We start from the raw sequence: 13,730 nt of genomic DNA, 5'->3' as shown, positions 1-13,730 counted from the left end.
TGTCATACAGAATTGTACACCTGAAATCTATGTAATTTTACTAACAATTGCCACCCCAATAAATTAAAAAAAAATGATCAAAACTAACATCTATTATTATTCCAGATTCAAGAACTAACGGATTTCAAAAAAGCAGGACAATTATATCCAGTGCAGGATCCAGGACTGGACCCTGAACTTGACGGGGGAAATGCTACAAAAGACAGCACCGATTGATACAATTGGAATATTGGTTGCCAATGAATGTATCGTATCCATGTTAAATTTTCTGAATTTCATAGCTCCATTTTGGTTATGTAAGACAGTCTCTTGATTCATAGGAGTTATACAATGAAGTATTAAATAATAAAGAAGCACACTGTCTTCAACCTATTCTCAAATGGAAAATAAGTAATAAAAGTATATATAGAAAGAGAAACCAGAGAATGATAAAGCAAATATAGCAAAATGTTAAACATTAGTGAATCTGGGTAAAAGGTATATGGAAGTTCTCTGTACTATTCTTGTAGCATTTCTGTAAGTTTGAAATTATTTCTAAACCAAAACCTAAACAAAAGTAACACTGACTTCTGTCTGTAAAGGGAATTGTCTCTGAAAGCCTCTTCCATACATGTATCCGTCCACCCATTCAATAAACATTTGTCTACTCTGCAAGGTGGTAGCCCACAGATCCACTAGCAATGCTCACACAGTAGCTTAGTGCAGCTAATTGAGAATCAAGGTTTCTTGCCCTACAAAGTATTAAAATATATTATAAAACTATTATAGTTAAAAGCATGGTCTTAATGCAGGTGTAGATGAATATATCAATTGGAACATAGAGTCCAGAAACAGACACATATAAAGGGGCGTTTAATATATGATAAAGGCAGCATCTCAGACCTGTAGCAGAGAGAACGAGCTCTTTGGTAAATGCTGATGCATATATATCCATTCATATGGAAACAGAAAAGACCCCAATAGCCACAGCAATCTTGAGAAAAGAACAAAGCTGGAGGCATCACTCTTTCCCATTTCAAAGTATACTACAAGGCTATAGTAAATAAAAATAATATGATATTGGCATACAAATAGACACACAGACCAATGAAACAGAATTGAAAGTCCAGAAATAAACCCTTATATATATGGGCAACTAATATATATATTTTGGTTCTCACTAAATTTTTTTATATTTTTGGATTTTTAAAAATTATTTATTTTTTTATTTATTTTTTAATTTTTTTATTAGTTTCAGGTGCACAAAACAATGTAATAGTTAGACATTTATCATTTATATCCCTCACACTGTGTCAACCCGCTCCCCCATCCACTATCCCTCTGACATCGCACACAGCCATTACATTTCCAGTGTCTCTATTCCTAATGCTGTATTCCGCTTATAACTATATACATTATATATGTATATATACACACACACATACACACACACACACACATTTATGCATACACACACACACACACACACACACACACACATATATATAAACTTGTAGTTGACATTCATTATTGTTCAGCATCAGCTTCAGGTGTACAGTGCAGTGATCAGGCATCTACATCTTCCCTGAGGTGGTCTCCCTAACAAGACAAGTGTCCACTGGATATCCTACAAAATCTTTACAACATTATTGATTACATTCCCGAAATTAACGTTCGTAACCCCGTGGCAATCTTGTGGTTACTGACTGCTTTCTAATCCCCTCACCTTCCCCCTTATACCCACCACCCCTCCCATCTAGCAACCCCCAGTTTTTCCTCCATGTCTCTGAAACTGTTTCTGATTAGTTCATTCATTTATTCTTTTCTTTAGACTCCACATATAAGTGAGATCATATGGTATTTGTCTTTCTCTGTCTGACTTATTTCACTTAACGTAATGTTCTCTAGGTCCATCCATGTTGTAAATGGTAAGATTTCTTTCTTCTTTATGGCTGCGTAATACTCCATTGTATAAATGTACCATAGTTTCTTAACCCAGTCGTCTATTGATGGGCATTTCGGTTGTTTCCATGGACAATTAATATTTGATGAGGGTGCCTAGAATACTCAATGGGGAGAGGATAGGCTATTCAATAAATGGTGCTGGCAAGACTGGATAGCCACACGCAAAAGAGTAAAATTGGACCCCTACATTATACCACACACAAAAATTAACTTGAAATGGGCTAAAGACTTTAAACCTAAGACCTGAAACTGTAAAGCTCCTAGAAAACATAGGGGGAAAGCTCCTTGACATTGGTCTTGGCAATGAATTTTTGGATCTGACATCAAAAGCACAGGCAACAAAAGCAAAAATTAGTAAGTGGGACTATATCAAACTATGAAGTTTCTGCATAGCAACAGAAACAACCAACAAAATGAAAACGCAACCTGCTGAAGGAGAGAAAATATTTGAAAATCATTTATCTGATAAGGGGTTAAAATCCAAAATATATAAAGAACTCACAACTCAATAACAACAACAAAAAAATCTGATTTTACAAATGGGCAGAGGAACTGAATTGACATTTTCCCAAAGAAGACATAAAAATTGTCAAGAGGTACATGAAAAGATGCTCAACATCACTAATCATCAGAGAAAGGTGATCATCAGTGAAATAGGTCAGTCAGAGAAAGACAAATACTGTATGATTTCACTTATATGTGGAATCTAAAAAAGCTGAGGTCATAGAAGCAGAGAGTAGAATGGTGGTTACCAGGGGCTGAGAGGTGGGGGAAATGGGGAGGTGTTGGCTAAAGGGTAGAAACTTCCACATATAAGATGAATCAGTTCTGGGGATCAAATATACAGCATGATGATTATTGTTAATAGTACTGTATTATATACTTGAAAATTGCTAAGAGAGTGGATCTTAAATATTGTCACTACAAAACAAATGATAATTATGTGACATGATGGAGGTGTTAGCTAACACTACGGTGGTAGTCATTTTGCCATATACGAGTGTAAGTGTATCAAATCAACAGTTGGACACCTTAAACTTACATAATGTTATATGCCAATTATATCGTAGTAAAGCTGGAAACAAAACAAACAACAGCAACAGACTTTGTATGAAGTGTAAAGTTTCAAGAGTATTTTCCCCCCAGTGGAAATAGAAGTGTTCATGACTTCCAAAATAGTAAAGGGAAAAGATGGAATTTAAAAAAAGAAAAACTTAATAAAAAAAGCAATAAAGGAGGAAAAATGTAATATTCAGAAAAATAGGAAGCACAAAATAAGACAGCAGAAATAAATCCCATGCAGAATAAATCTCCCTACCTAAGAGATGGTCAAATTGAATTTGAAAAATATGGAACATGTAACCCTTCTCTAGACTTACAATGCCCCACTCTTTCATGGTATACTTAACATGATTTTGTTCTTGAAACAAAGTGGGAATGAAGTGATAGAGATTTGCATAGAAACACTGAGGAAAGACTACTAACTCAGAGTGATTAGAACATAATACTGTCTTCAAAAACGTATCACACTCTACATATATAAGTACAAATTGGGGGTGCTAAAAAATGTATACTAGTGGACACTTTGGTCAACGTTGCTCAGGCAGTAGTTTGCCATAATCCGAAGTGTCTGGATGCTGATGGAAACCACTTTGAGCACCTCTTGTAATTGCAGAAGTCAAACGTGACTTGTATTCATCTTTTGTTATCGGTATATATTGAGTATTACAATTTTAATACAATTTTCCTTTCTTAAAATGTGTATACATTTTTTGGTACCCTCTGTATATACATGTGTATGGTTTCTGTTTTTTAGTCATTGTTTGTTTTACAAAAATGAGATTACATACACTTTTCTGCACCTACATCTTATTATTCAACAATACCTCATAGAAATTACTTTAAGTAGCTTGGGTGTGACTCTAATTCGTTCTTTTTAATGGTTTCATAATATTTCATATTATGGATATGCCACAACATACGTCCTTATGTACTGGTGCTTTTATTCCTATGGGATATACCCCAGCAGTAGGAATGGTGGGTGAAAAGGCATATATGATTTCATTTTAAAAATTTACATATAGTAAATTGATTTTTATTTGCCGTACGGTTGAGTTACAGCATGTATATCAAGTAGCAGCACCATCAAAATGTGGAATAGCTTCATAAACACTGAAAACTCCATTGTACTGGACTCCATTGCAAACAACCCCCTTGACCCCACCTAAGCCCTGACAACCACTGTTCTGTTCTCCATCTCTATACAATTGCCTTTCCCAGAATTCCTTGTAATTAGAATAATATGTCACCTTTTGAAACTGGATCCTGTCACTCAGCTTAATGCCTTCGAGGTTCATTCAGATTGTGTGTGTCTGTGTGTCAATAGTTAATTGTGCTTTATTGCTGACTAGTATTCCGTTGTATGGATGTACCACAGTTTGTTTAATCATTTGCCTATTGTAGGATATTTTGATTGTTTCCAAATTTTTGTTTTTTATAAAAACTGGCAGATGTATTCTGCAGGGGCCCATTTGCAAGACTTTCAAGGTGGAGGGCAGAAAGGAGCGGTTTCCTCCCCTTTTCCTTTCTCCCTCATCATGTTTTACCCAGGAGATAAAAATGATCTGGATTCCAAAACCTACCCCCCCAAAAAAAACAACAACTGAGTTTCCAAAAAGTTACAGCACCTTAATTCGTCACAGGAAAGAAGGAGCCAGAGGGAAGAAAGCTCCCTGGTCTGGGGGGAGGCTCCCCTAGCTTGGTGCAACATCCCCTCCTTAAATAGCTGCCCCAAATGGGACAAGCCTGGAGCTATAGCATTTAAAAACTACCCAAACCCAATTTTATCAAAAAAAAAAAAATTCCTTTCCCCCTAAAAAAACCCACAAATATATATTTTTTCTTAAAAATAAAACCCCAAATTCGAAGGCATAACTGTTAGTGAATCTGTGAAATTCCCTCTTTCCTTCCCTGTTACTGTGAGGTTATTGGTACATTCCCAGGAGGGAACTAGCCCCAAAGGGAGCAAAAGGTGGGGGCTTCCCCAGCCAATCAGCAGCCAGTATGGATGTGGGCAGGTGCTAGGGAAGCCACACCCCTTTGGAATTATCCAAGTGGAATGGGGAGATGGAAAGATGCATTCTTGTATAGTCTTCAGCCAATTCCAAGCCAAGTAGAGGCAGGGAGAAAGCAGGGTGACAGGTGAGGTGTTCAGAAAGAAGAAACAGGATTTTCTGGGTCCCTGTGGTCATGAGGAACCCTGCTTTCTCCGCTCCTGGACCTGGGCTTCAATTATTTCCTCATAACTTTCTGCAATTCCCTCTTCCCCTCTTTCTGAAGCTCCTGTTTCACCATCCCAGGTCTGACTCATCACTTCATCCTTGGAAAGGTTATGCTTTTCTCCCAGGGTCTCTGCACAGATTCACTCTGGCCTCTGGCTCCTCCTGGTTGGCACTTCATCCTTGGGGGGTTTCTCCCCCACTTGCGTGGTTTTCCTTCTTGGGCCTGCTGGGCAGGCAAGTGGCACACCTGCATGGGTAGAGTGTTCATGAGGTGCCACTGGCTGGTGGTTCAGGGTTTTGGAGCTGGCTCCGGGTTCTCTGAGTATGTCCAAGTTTTAGCGATTATGGATAGAGCTGCTACAAACATTCCTGGATAGGTTTCTGCGTGAATCTAAGTTTTCATTTCTCTAGGGTAAATACCCAGGAGTGGGATTGCTGGGTCATATGATAAGTCTATGTTTAACTTTGTAAGAAACTGCCAAACTGTCTTCCAGAGTGACTGTACCATTGCACATCCCCACCAGCAATGTGTGAGTGTTCCGGTCGCTCTGTACTCTTGCTGGCATATTTAATATTATTCTATATCCATTTTGTTTTATTTTAGCTATTCAAATAGGCATGCAGAGGTATCTCGTATCTCACTGTGGTTTTAATACGTATTTCTGCAATGGCTAACGATGAGCATTTTTTCATGTACCAGTTTGCCTTCCAATATCTTCTTTGGTGTGTGTCCAAATAAATCTTTTGCCCACTTTTAGGTGTTTCTTTGTTTTCTTATTGTTAAGTCTCAGAGTTCAGACATGTGATATGCAAATATTTTCTATTGCTCTGTGGCTTGTCTTTTTATTCTCTTTAACAGTATTTTTTTGGTAGAGCAAAAGTTTTTAATTGTGTTGAAATTCAATTTATCAATTTTTTTCTTCTATGGACTTTGATTTTGGTGTCATTAGCAGAACCCTTTGCCTAACTCCAGGTAATAAAGTTTTCTTCCTACGTTTTCTTTGAAACTTCTTGTGGTTTTACATTAAGCATTTAGATCTATGATGCATTTTGAGTTAATCTTTAAGTGAGATTTAGGTCGAGGTTCATATTTTTGTATATGGATGACCAATTTTTCCAACGCCATTCGTTGAAAAGACTATCCTTTCTTCATTGAATTGCATTTCCGTTTTCGTCCAAAAATAAACTAGTCATCTATCTATCTATCTATCTATCTATCTATCTATCTATCTATCTATCTATCTATATATTTTTTCCTGCACTATATATTCTGTTTTTAATCTTTGCCAGTACATTTCTATCTTGATTACAGTAGCTTTATAGTAAGTCTTAAAGTCAGATAATATGAGTCTTCCAACTTAATTTTTCTTTTTCAATTGTTTTGGCTATTCTAGTTCCTTTGCCTTTCCATATAAATCTTATAACATGCTTTTCTCTACCGGCAACAACAAAAACTTCCTGCTGGGATTTTTTTAATATAAATTTTATTGGGGAGTATTGGGGAGCAGTGTGATTATCCAGGGCCCATCAGCTCCAAGTCGTTGTCCTTCAATCTAGTTGTGGAGGGCGCAGCTCAGCTCTAAGTCCAGTTGCCGTTTTCAATCTTTAGTTGCAGGGGGCGCAGCCCACCATCCCACGTGGATATTGAACTGGCAACCTTGTTGTTGAGAGCTCTGTTCTCACCACCTGAGCCATCCGGCTGCCCCCCTGCTGGGATTTTAATAGAAATTGTATTAAATCTGTAGATCAGTTTGGGGGTAGCTGACGTCTTCACTCTATTGAGTCTTCTGTGACTGTTGTATATCTCTCCACTTATTTAGGTCTTTTAAAATTTCTTTCTTTAGTGTTTTGTCGTTTTCAGTGTACAGATCCTGCACATATTTTGTTAGATTTTGCCTAAGTATTTCCTTTTTTGAGCTATTGTAAATGGTGTTATTTTTGTAATTTAGGTTTCCAATAGATTGCTGTTCATACATAGAAATATGACTGACTTTTGTATATTGACCATGTATTCTGCAGTGGGGTTCAACTCACTTATTAGTTCTAGGAGCTTTTTTTTTGTAGATTTTTTGTAGATTTTCTATGTAAATAATCATGTCATATTCAGTTTTAGCTCTTCTCTTTTGATCTGTATGCTTTTAAATCTTTCTAGTTTCCTTCCCCAACCTCCTTGCAGCCAACTACTTTTCAGGGTTCTCAGATAACTGCTCCATGCATTCTGTTAAGGATTTTTAGCTGATTTCAGGGGGATACACAGGATGACGTGTGCTTATTCCATCTTAACCAGCAGAACTCCAAAAGGCATATATTTTTAATTTAATGGTTTCAATCAGATTGTTTTCAAAAAGACCATACTAGTTATCCACTAATATTGTGTGAGAATACCCGTTCACTCACAAGCCCACTAGTAATAAGTGTCTTATAATTTTGTCAGTCTGATAGGTATAAAGTGCCATCACATTGGTATTCAATTTTGTAGTTCCCTGTAAGATTGAATGTTTTTATCATAGTTTTTCACCATTATGATTTGTGTGTGTATATAAACATACACACATATGTATGCATGCTACATGATGAATTGTGCTCCCATCGAAATTCATGTATTGAAATTCTAACCCCAAGTACCTCAGAATGTGACTGCATTTAAAGATAGGATTTTTAAACAGATGATTCATTAACAGGAGGTGATTGGGGGGGCTCTAACTCTGTATGACTGGTGTCCTTATAAGAAGTGGAAATTTGTACATAGACGTGTGCACACACACAGGAAAGACCATGTGAGGACACAGGGAGAAGGTAGCCGTCTACAAGCCGAGGAGAGAGGCCTCAGAAGAAACCAATCCTTCTAACGTCTTAATCTCTTAGATTTCTAGCTTCCAGAATTGTGAGGAAATAAATTTCTGCTGTTGAAGCCACCCAGTCTGTGGTACTTTGCTATGGCAGGCTTAGCAGACTAATACAATGTATATATGTGCTTATGTCTGATTATATAACCTGATTATGTAATCAGACATAAGCATATATATGACATGATCTACCTGAATGCAGAATGGTTAGTGGAAAAGTACAATATGGAAAGAGACGGGGAGATAAAAGGGAGCGGACAGCCAAGTGAATATCGAAATACCTTAAATACATACAATTTTTATTTGTCAATTATATCTCAATAAAGCTGGGAAAAAATGTTGGGTGTTTTAACGTACAATGTCTTGATTCATTTGACTGTTAAATTACTATAGCAGGAAATCACTTTACATATGTAAAATTGCATTCCCTTTGTATTTCATGTGTAATTTACCATTTGAGTACATTTTATATTAAGTATGGATCATGAATGTTTGGATAAATGAAAGCTGTGTCTTATTTGATTTATCCTTTAAAAATAAAGTTCTCTGAATATTTTTTGCATTCTAAAACAAAAAAATATATGCATTATGTGATCATATTTATGCACTTATATAAAATTGTATATGATCATATGTAACAATTTTTAAGGAACTATGACTCTTGCGTGGCATATAAATTAATCCATTATATGGACAGTAATTTGGTGGTTTAAATTTCTCTTGATCTATTACCCTCTGGACTCAGGTGCTGCTTTACTTACTGTACATGATGTTGGAGAGTTGGAACTCTGGATCCTGAGGCTGCACTCCATCTGCATTGGGGAGGAAGCGCTGCATATTCTCTGTAAGGTACCAGCTTTGATTCTCATCAAATACAGAAAACAGGATGACATTTCTCTTGTCTGACATCATCTGTCAATTGCATGCATTGAAAGAAAGAAATGCTACTACTGTTGTCAGGTAGGAATTGGCAGTCTACAATGGAAGTGATGACATGTGTGTGATCTATCTATAATCCTTTGGTTCGATTCCATTTCTCCCTAGGGTCACTATTACGTTTACGGCAGGAACCAGGGCCTGGGAGTGGGAGTGCATACTATGAGTGTAAAGGATATATTTAGAGCAAATGTGTTGTCAGGGCAAGAATGTGACTGGACCTATTAAGCTTTGTTTCTTCTGGACCCAAAGCCATATGCTCGCTGATGTTTTGGTACAGTCTGTAGCCTCATTCTCTCCATATTCAGATTAGAGGATTTTTCACTCTTTAAAGACCCAAGTGATTATTCAGTGACTTTCTTAAATGAGTTAGTCAAGTAAGATGAATGCCTTTCCTAACCTTCTATGGAGCAACTACCCTTCCACAAGGCTACCAATCTATAAACAATTAAAAATAGAAAACAGAAATCAAATAAAGCGAAGATGAACCATAAAATGTTAACTAACATTAATACCTTAACTTTTTCGTTTACAAAATTTTAAGTTTTTTCAGAAGAGCAGTTTCTATATGAACTAGAGTTATGTCAGTCACTTGCTAATCGAATCTTCTAAGATGTAATGTGTAAACTTCACTAATAGGTATCAATTTCATTTTGCATAACCTATTGCTACAGAAACCAAAATGCTGGGGGGAGGAGACTGGAGAATATAGAAACACATTTTAGTCCTCTTCCAAAACTGGTAGAAAAGCTATAATTAGGAAAAATTAATCAAGAGGTAGTTGGCCAAATTCTTGTGCTTCAGTCTCTAAACCAATGAAAGGTTTCCAGACTAGTAGAAATCCAGTATATCATAAATAACCAAATGGACACATAGTTAAGCCTCAGTGATATGGCAATGAGTTTTTGGGAAGAATTAAGCTTTTCTTATTCAGAGAATTTAACTTTATTTTTTTTAAGTAGCAGAAGTGGTCCAAATTCTAGCCATATTCTGAAATGTTTCAGATCTTTCCCTGTATTATGCTTAAGAAGTATTTATTGAGCTCTGGAGAAATCTAGACTGCAATCTAGATTTGTATGCCATCTAAAAATAGGGGATAATTGAACATGTAAAAATGGGCAAGATCACCTTCAGAGAGTGGAATTTTAGACAGGGAATGAGTATTAAAAAAAAAAATCTAGGGCTTAGGTCTCCTATCCACTCAGTATTCAAGATTTTTACACCAAACTCAAAATCAGTGACAGCTGTGAGAAACCCAGCTCACTTCTTTTATTGGCAAATATTGCAGTCTACTATATTTTCTGTATACTATAGGGGGACATACACTGACAGAGTATAGAAAATACTATCTGGAAGTTCATATACATCATTGTTCCATTTTTAGCTTCAAATCTAGCACTTGGGAAGAGAGGCACTCACCTGGTTTCCTCTTTGATCTACAGATTCTTTGTAGCAGATGAGGAGAGGGCCAATGAGTCCTGAAGCTAGATCTCTCTCTAGATTAACGAAGCTTGAGTAATACCGGGTCAGGCACCGAGGATCTGATTTAGTTGGCCCATCTTCTACAGTCACTGTCCATTTATATTTGAATGTCTCTCCTGGCAGAATTGGCATATCTTTCAGATGTTTCACACCTACCCACATCCAAATCCCAAAATAGCTTCATTAGAATTTAACAAGCCACATATTGGTAATCATGTTGTTATTGCAAAGGCTCTACAAATCTATATTTACATATGATGTTTCTTAATAAATGGAAACTAAATTTGCACCTATTATAAGTTTAAGATTCATACAAATTTTTTACAATAAAAATGGGCCCAGGAGATTTTTGCTAATCTGTTGATTTGAGTTGAAGTGGGCAGGTCTACCCACTATTCCAAATATATAGAAATAACAGATAATAATTTTTATGCATAGCTGAAAATGTATAAAGAAGAAAAACATCTCAAGTGCTAGAAAAAGAGAGACACCAAAGCCAGAGTGGTAAGCTACAGGTGATAATCCAGTTGACCCTGAGTTTAAGGCCTGAATATAAGCCAAAGGATGTGGTGTCAAGAGATGTAGTATCTGACCCCTGTGAGGGACGAGAACTGAGACCTGCCCTCAGGCTAATGGGTCCTCAGGATAAGAACTGTCTGGTTTTAGTCATTAACACTCACTTTGGGATGTAGTTAATACCTGAAGATGCAGTCTCAATGGAAATTTCAACTTTATATCCGTTCCTCATCCCTATTAGGTTAAGCCTAACCTATGGTTAGGGAACCTATAGAAAGCGAATGGTGTGGTACCTTCTTTCAATATTTCTCAGCCTTTTCTCCTCCCTCTTCCAGTAGCTGAGAGGGAGGATGGGTAATAGAGGGAAGGGCAAATAGACTTTTGCTTAATAGGTCCTGCTGTTTGAACACTCTCCCTTTCACAACACTGTTTGGTCACCAATGCTTCCTGTGTGAAGGTGCCCAAATGCTGGTCTTTTCTTAGGACACATGTCTGTTTTCTTTGGAGTCTATGGGGACCTCAGCACCTCACAGTTCCATGACTTCAGGGATGCTTACTTCAGCTCTTCTTACCTCCAGTGATATATCCGTGAACCTATTATCCTGGTATCTGCCAGGCTGCCTTCTTAGGCTGGGCATCTTCAAAAAGAGACCAAGCCAGATACTTTCAACAGTATCCGCTTGTTACAGAGAAAACTCATGCATCCTTGCCATGTCAGACAGCAGAAGGGCAGACTGCTCCACTCTTACCCTCTCTTCTTGTCTGCTAGTATGGGCAGTAGCCTTGTGTATGCCTCTAAATTTCAGGGTGCACATTCATTATCTCCCCAGAATTCTGTCACTATGCCCTTTTCTCATAAAGGAATGCAAATCAAATTGGCCTTAAAATTCTCATCAGCAACAATGATTGTTAGAAAAGAGTGGATGGGGGGGCCAGTTAGCTCAGTTGGGTAGAGCATGATGCTTGTAACACCAGGGTTGCCTGTTCGATCCCCACATGTGCCAGTGTGAGCGGCACCCTCCACAACTAGATTGAAACAACTACTTGACTTGGAGCTGATGGGTCCTGGAAAAACACACTTAAAAAAAAAAGTTAAAAAGAGTGGATGGAAAACTATTTATAACCAGCCTATGATATGATACTGAACATCATATGATACTGAAGGACCCATAAAGTTTAGCCTCTAAGGTACTAATGTATTCAGAAGTTACTTGAAGATATACTTCCAGAAAAACAAAAGAAGAAAAGAACCAGAAATGTGTAAGATAAGAGCGGTAATCGTACTAACCTACAAGTCCAAAGAAAAAAAATCCAAAGATGGCAGCTTTGTAGCAGGCCTAAAAAGCATACCAATTAAAACGGTAAGCTGGTGAACTACTAGAATGTCTTTAAGAAGAAAAAAAAAGGCTTGGATATTAAGCAATAATTAGAGTGATTAAGAAGCTGGAAGACCTAAGGGATATGGTGAAGAAGAGGCATACATTTCTTCTAACAAAAGAAAAGAAAGTCTTTAGGAATACACACACAAAACTTACAAGGTCAGCATGGCCCAATTATAAAGCAAACTAAAATTTAACATGATTTTGAACTGCTGGTATAGAATGAGGAAGGATAATCAATTTGACTTTAATAGTAAAATCATTGGAACTGTAGACTAAAGAACAATCACAGAATATCACGTAGTTCTTCAGTAAATTCAGATACTTATAATAAGCACATACTAAAGCAATACGAATGCTGTTTTTTTAATTTTTAAAGTTTAGAATAAATACACAGACAAAGGAAGGAGTTATTTAACATTACAGTACAAAATGTAAATGTTATCAACTTTAGTTTTATAAAAGTAAAGATTTTATAAATGTAAAGAGATGATCAACAACACTACAAGAAATTAAAGCGAAAGGAGACACCACTTTTTACCCACTGGATTGGCATGATTTTAGAAGACTATTATTGTCTAACTCTCAAGGATGTGGGAAATTATATTTTCATACATGACTAGAAGGAGTGCAAATTACAAAAGTAAAAGTAAACGCTGGCACTAGTTGAGAAATGGAAGAATAGTGGAGGGGAATGGGGAAAGGTCACTGTTGTTAATATCCTTAATGAACCAAGTATGGAGTCAGAGATATTCAATCACGAAAATATATAAAAAGTGGATGTTTAGTATATTTTTAAAGTTACAATGATAGCCAACTGAGGAACTAAAAACACTGAATAAAGTCTAAACAATTGGAGTGGGAAGAAGCACAATGCTAAATCCTCATGTAACACAAAATAAATACATACGGTCTAAATTTCAAAAACAAAGGATTAGCATATAAATAATCTTTTGGAGATACAGAGATAACCATCAAAAATTTAAAGCAGAAATGCCTAAAGATGGTTGTCTCTAGGCAGTGGGACGTACAGCCAGCCTTTCTGTAGTTTTAAGCATTTGTTGTTTTGATAAAATAAATATGCACCCAAAATTAAATAATAGATAGAATATGTATAACAACCAATCTACTAAAAGGAAAGATATGTAATAAACTACTTACAAAAGGAATACAAGGATAAAGTAATTGTAAATAAAAATATAAAATTACTGGAATACATACAAACATATCAATAGTAACATAAATGTGTTAAATAGGGCTAAAATCCCCTGTTGAAAAATGGAGATTGGGTATAAAAACAAAACCCAGATATATGCTCTTTACATGGGCCAGCCCTAATATAAAAT

General features: G+C 36.6%; 1 protein-coding gene across 3 annotated transcripts in view; it reads right to left on the bottom strand.

Annotated features, from left to right (window-relative positions):
- F8 (coagulation factor VIII) overlaps positions 1 to 13,730 on the bottom strand; it is a 121,288-nt gene that overhangs the window by 52,554 nt on the left and 55,004 nt on the right. For 2 of the 3 annotated variants that reach the window (XM_033106138.1, XM_033106148.1), the window contains exons 11-12: positions 10,427 to 10,641; positions 8,833 to 8,983 (exon numbers count right to left, since the gene is read on the bottom strand). The exons of the other annotated variant lie outside the window; for it this stretch is intronic. In XM_033106138.1, the coding sequence (XP_032962029.1) occupies positions 8,833 to 8,983; positions 10,427 to 10,641 (366 nt within the window). The remainder of the gene's footprint in view (positions 1 to 8,832; positions 8,984 to 10,426; positions 10,642 to 13,730) is intronic. 3 annotated transcript variants of the gene reach the window in all.

Source organism: Rhinolophus ferrumequinum, chromosome X (assembly GCF_004115265.2).
Source record: "Rhinolophus ferrumequinum isolate MPI-CBG mRhiFer1 chromosome X, mRhiFer1_v1.p, whole genome shotgun sequence".
NCBI classification, from domain to species: Eukaryota; Metazoa; Chordata; class Mammalia; order Chiroptera; family Rhinolophidae; genus Rhinolophus; species Rhinolophus ferrumequinum.
This window is presented reverse-complemented; position numbering and strand designations above follow the sequence as displayed.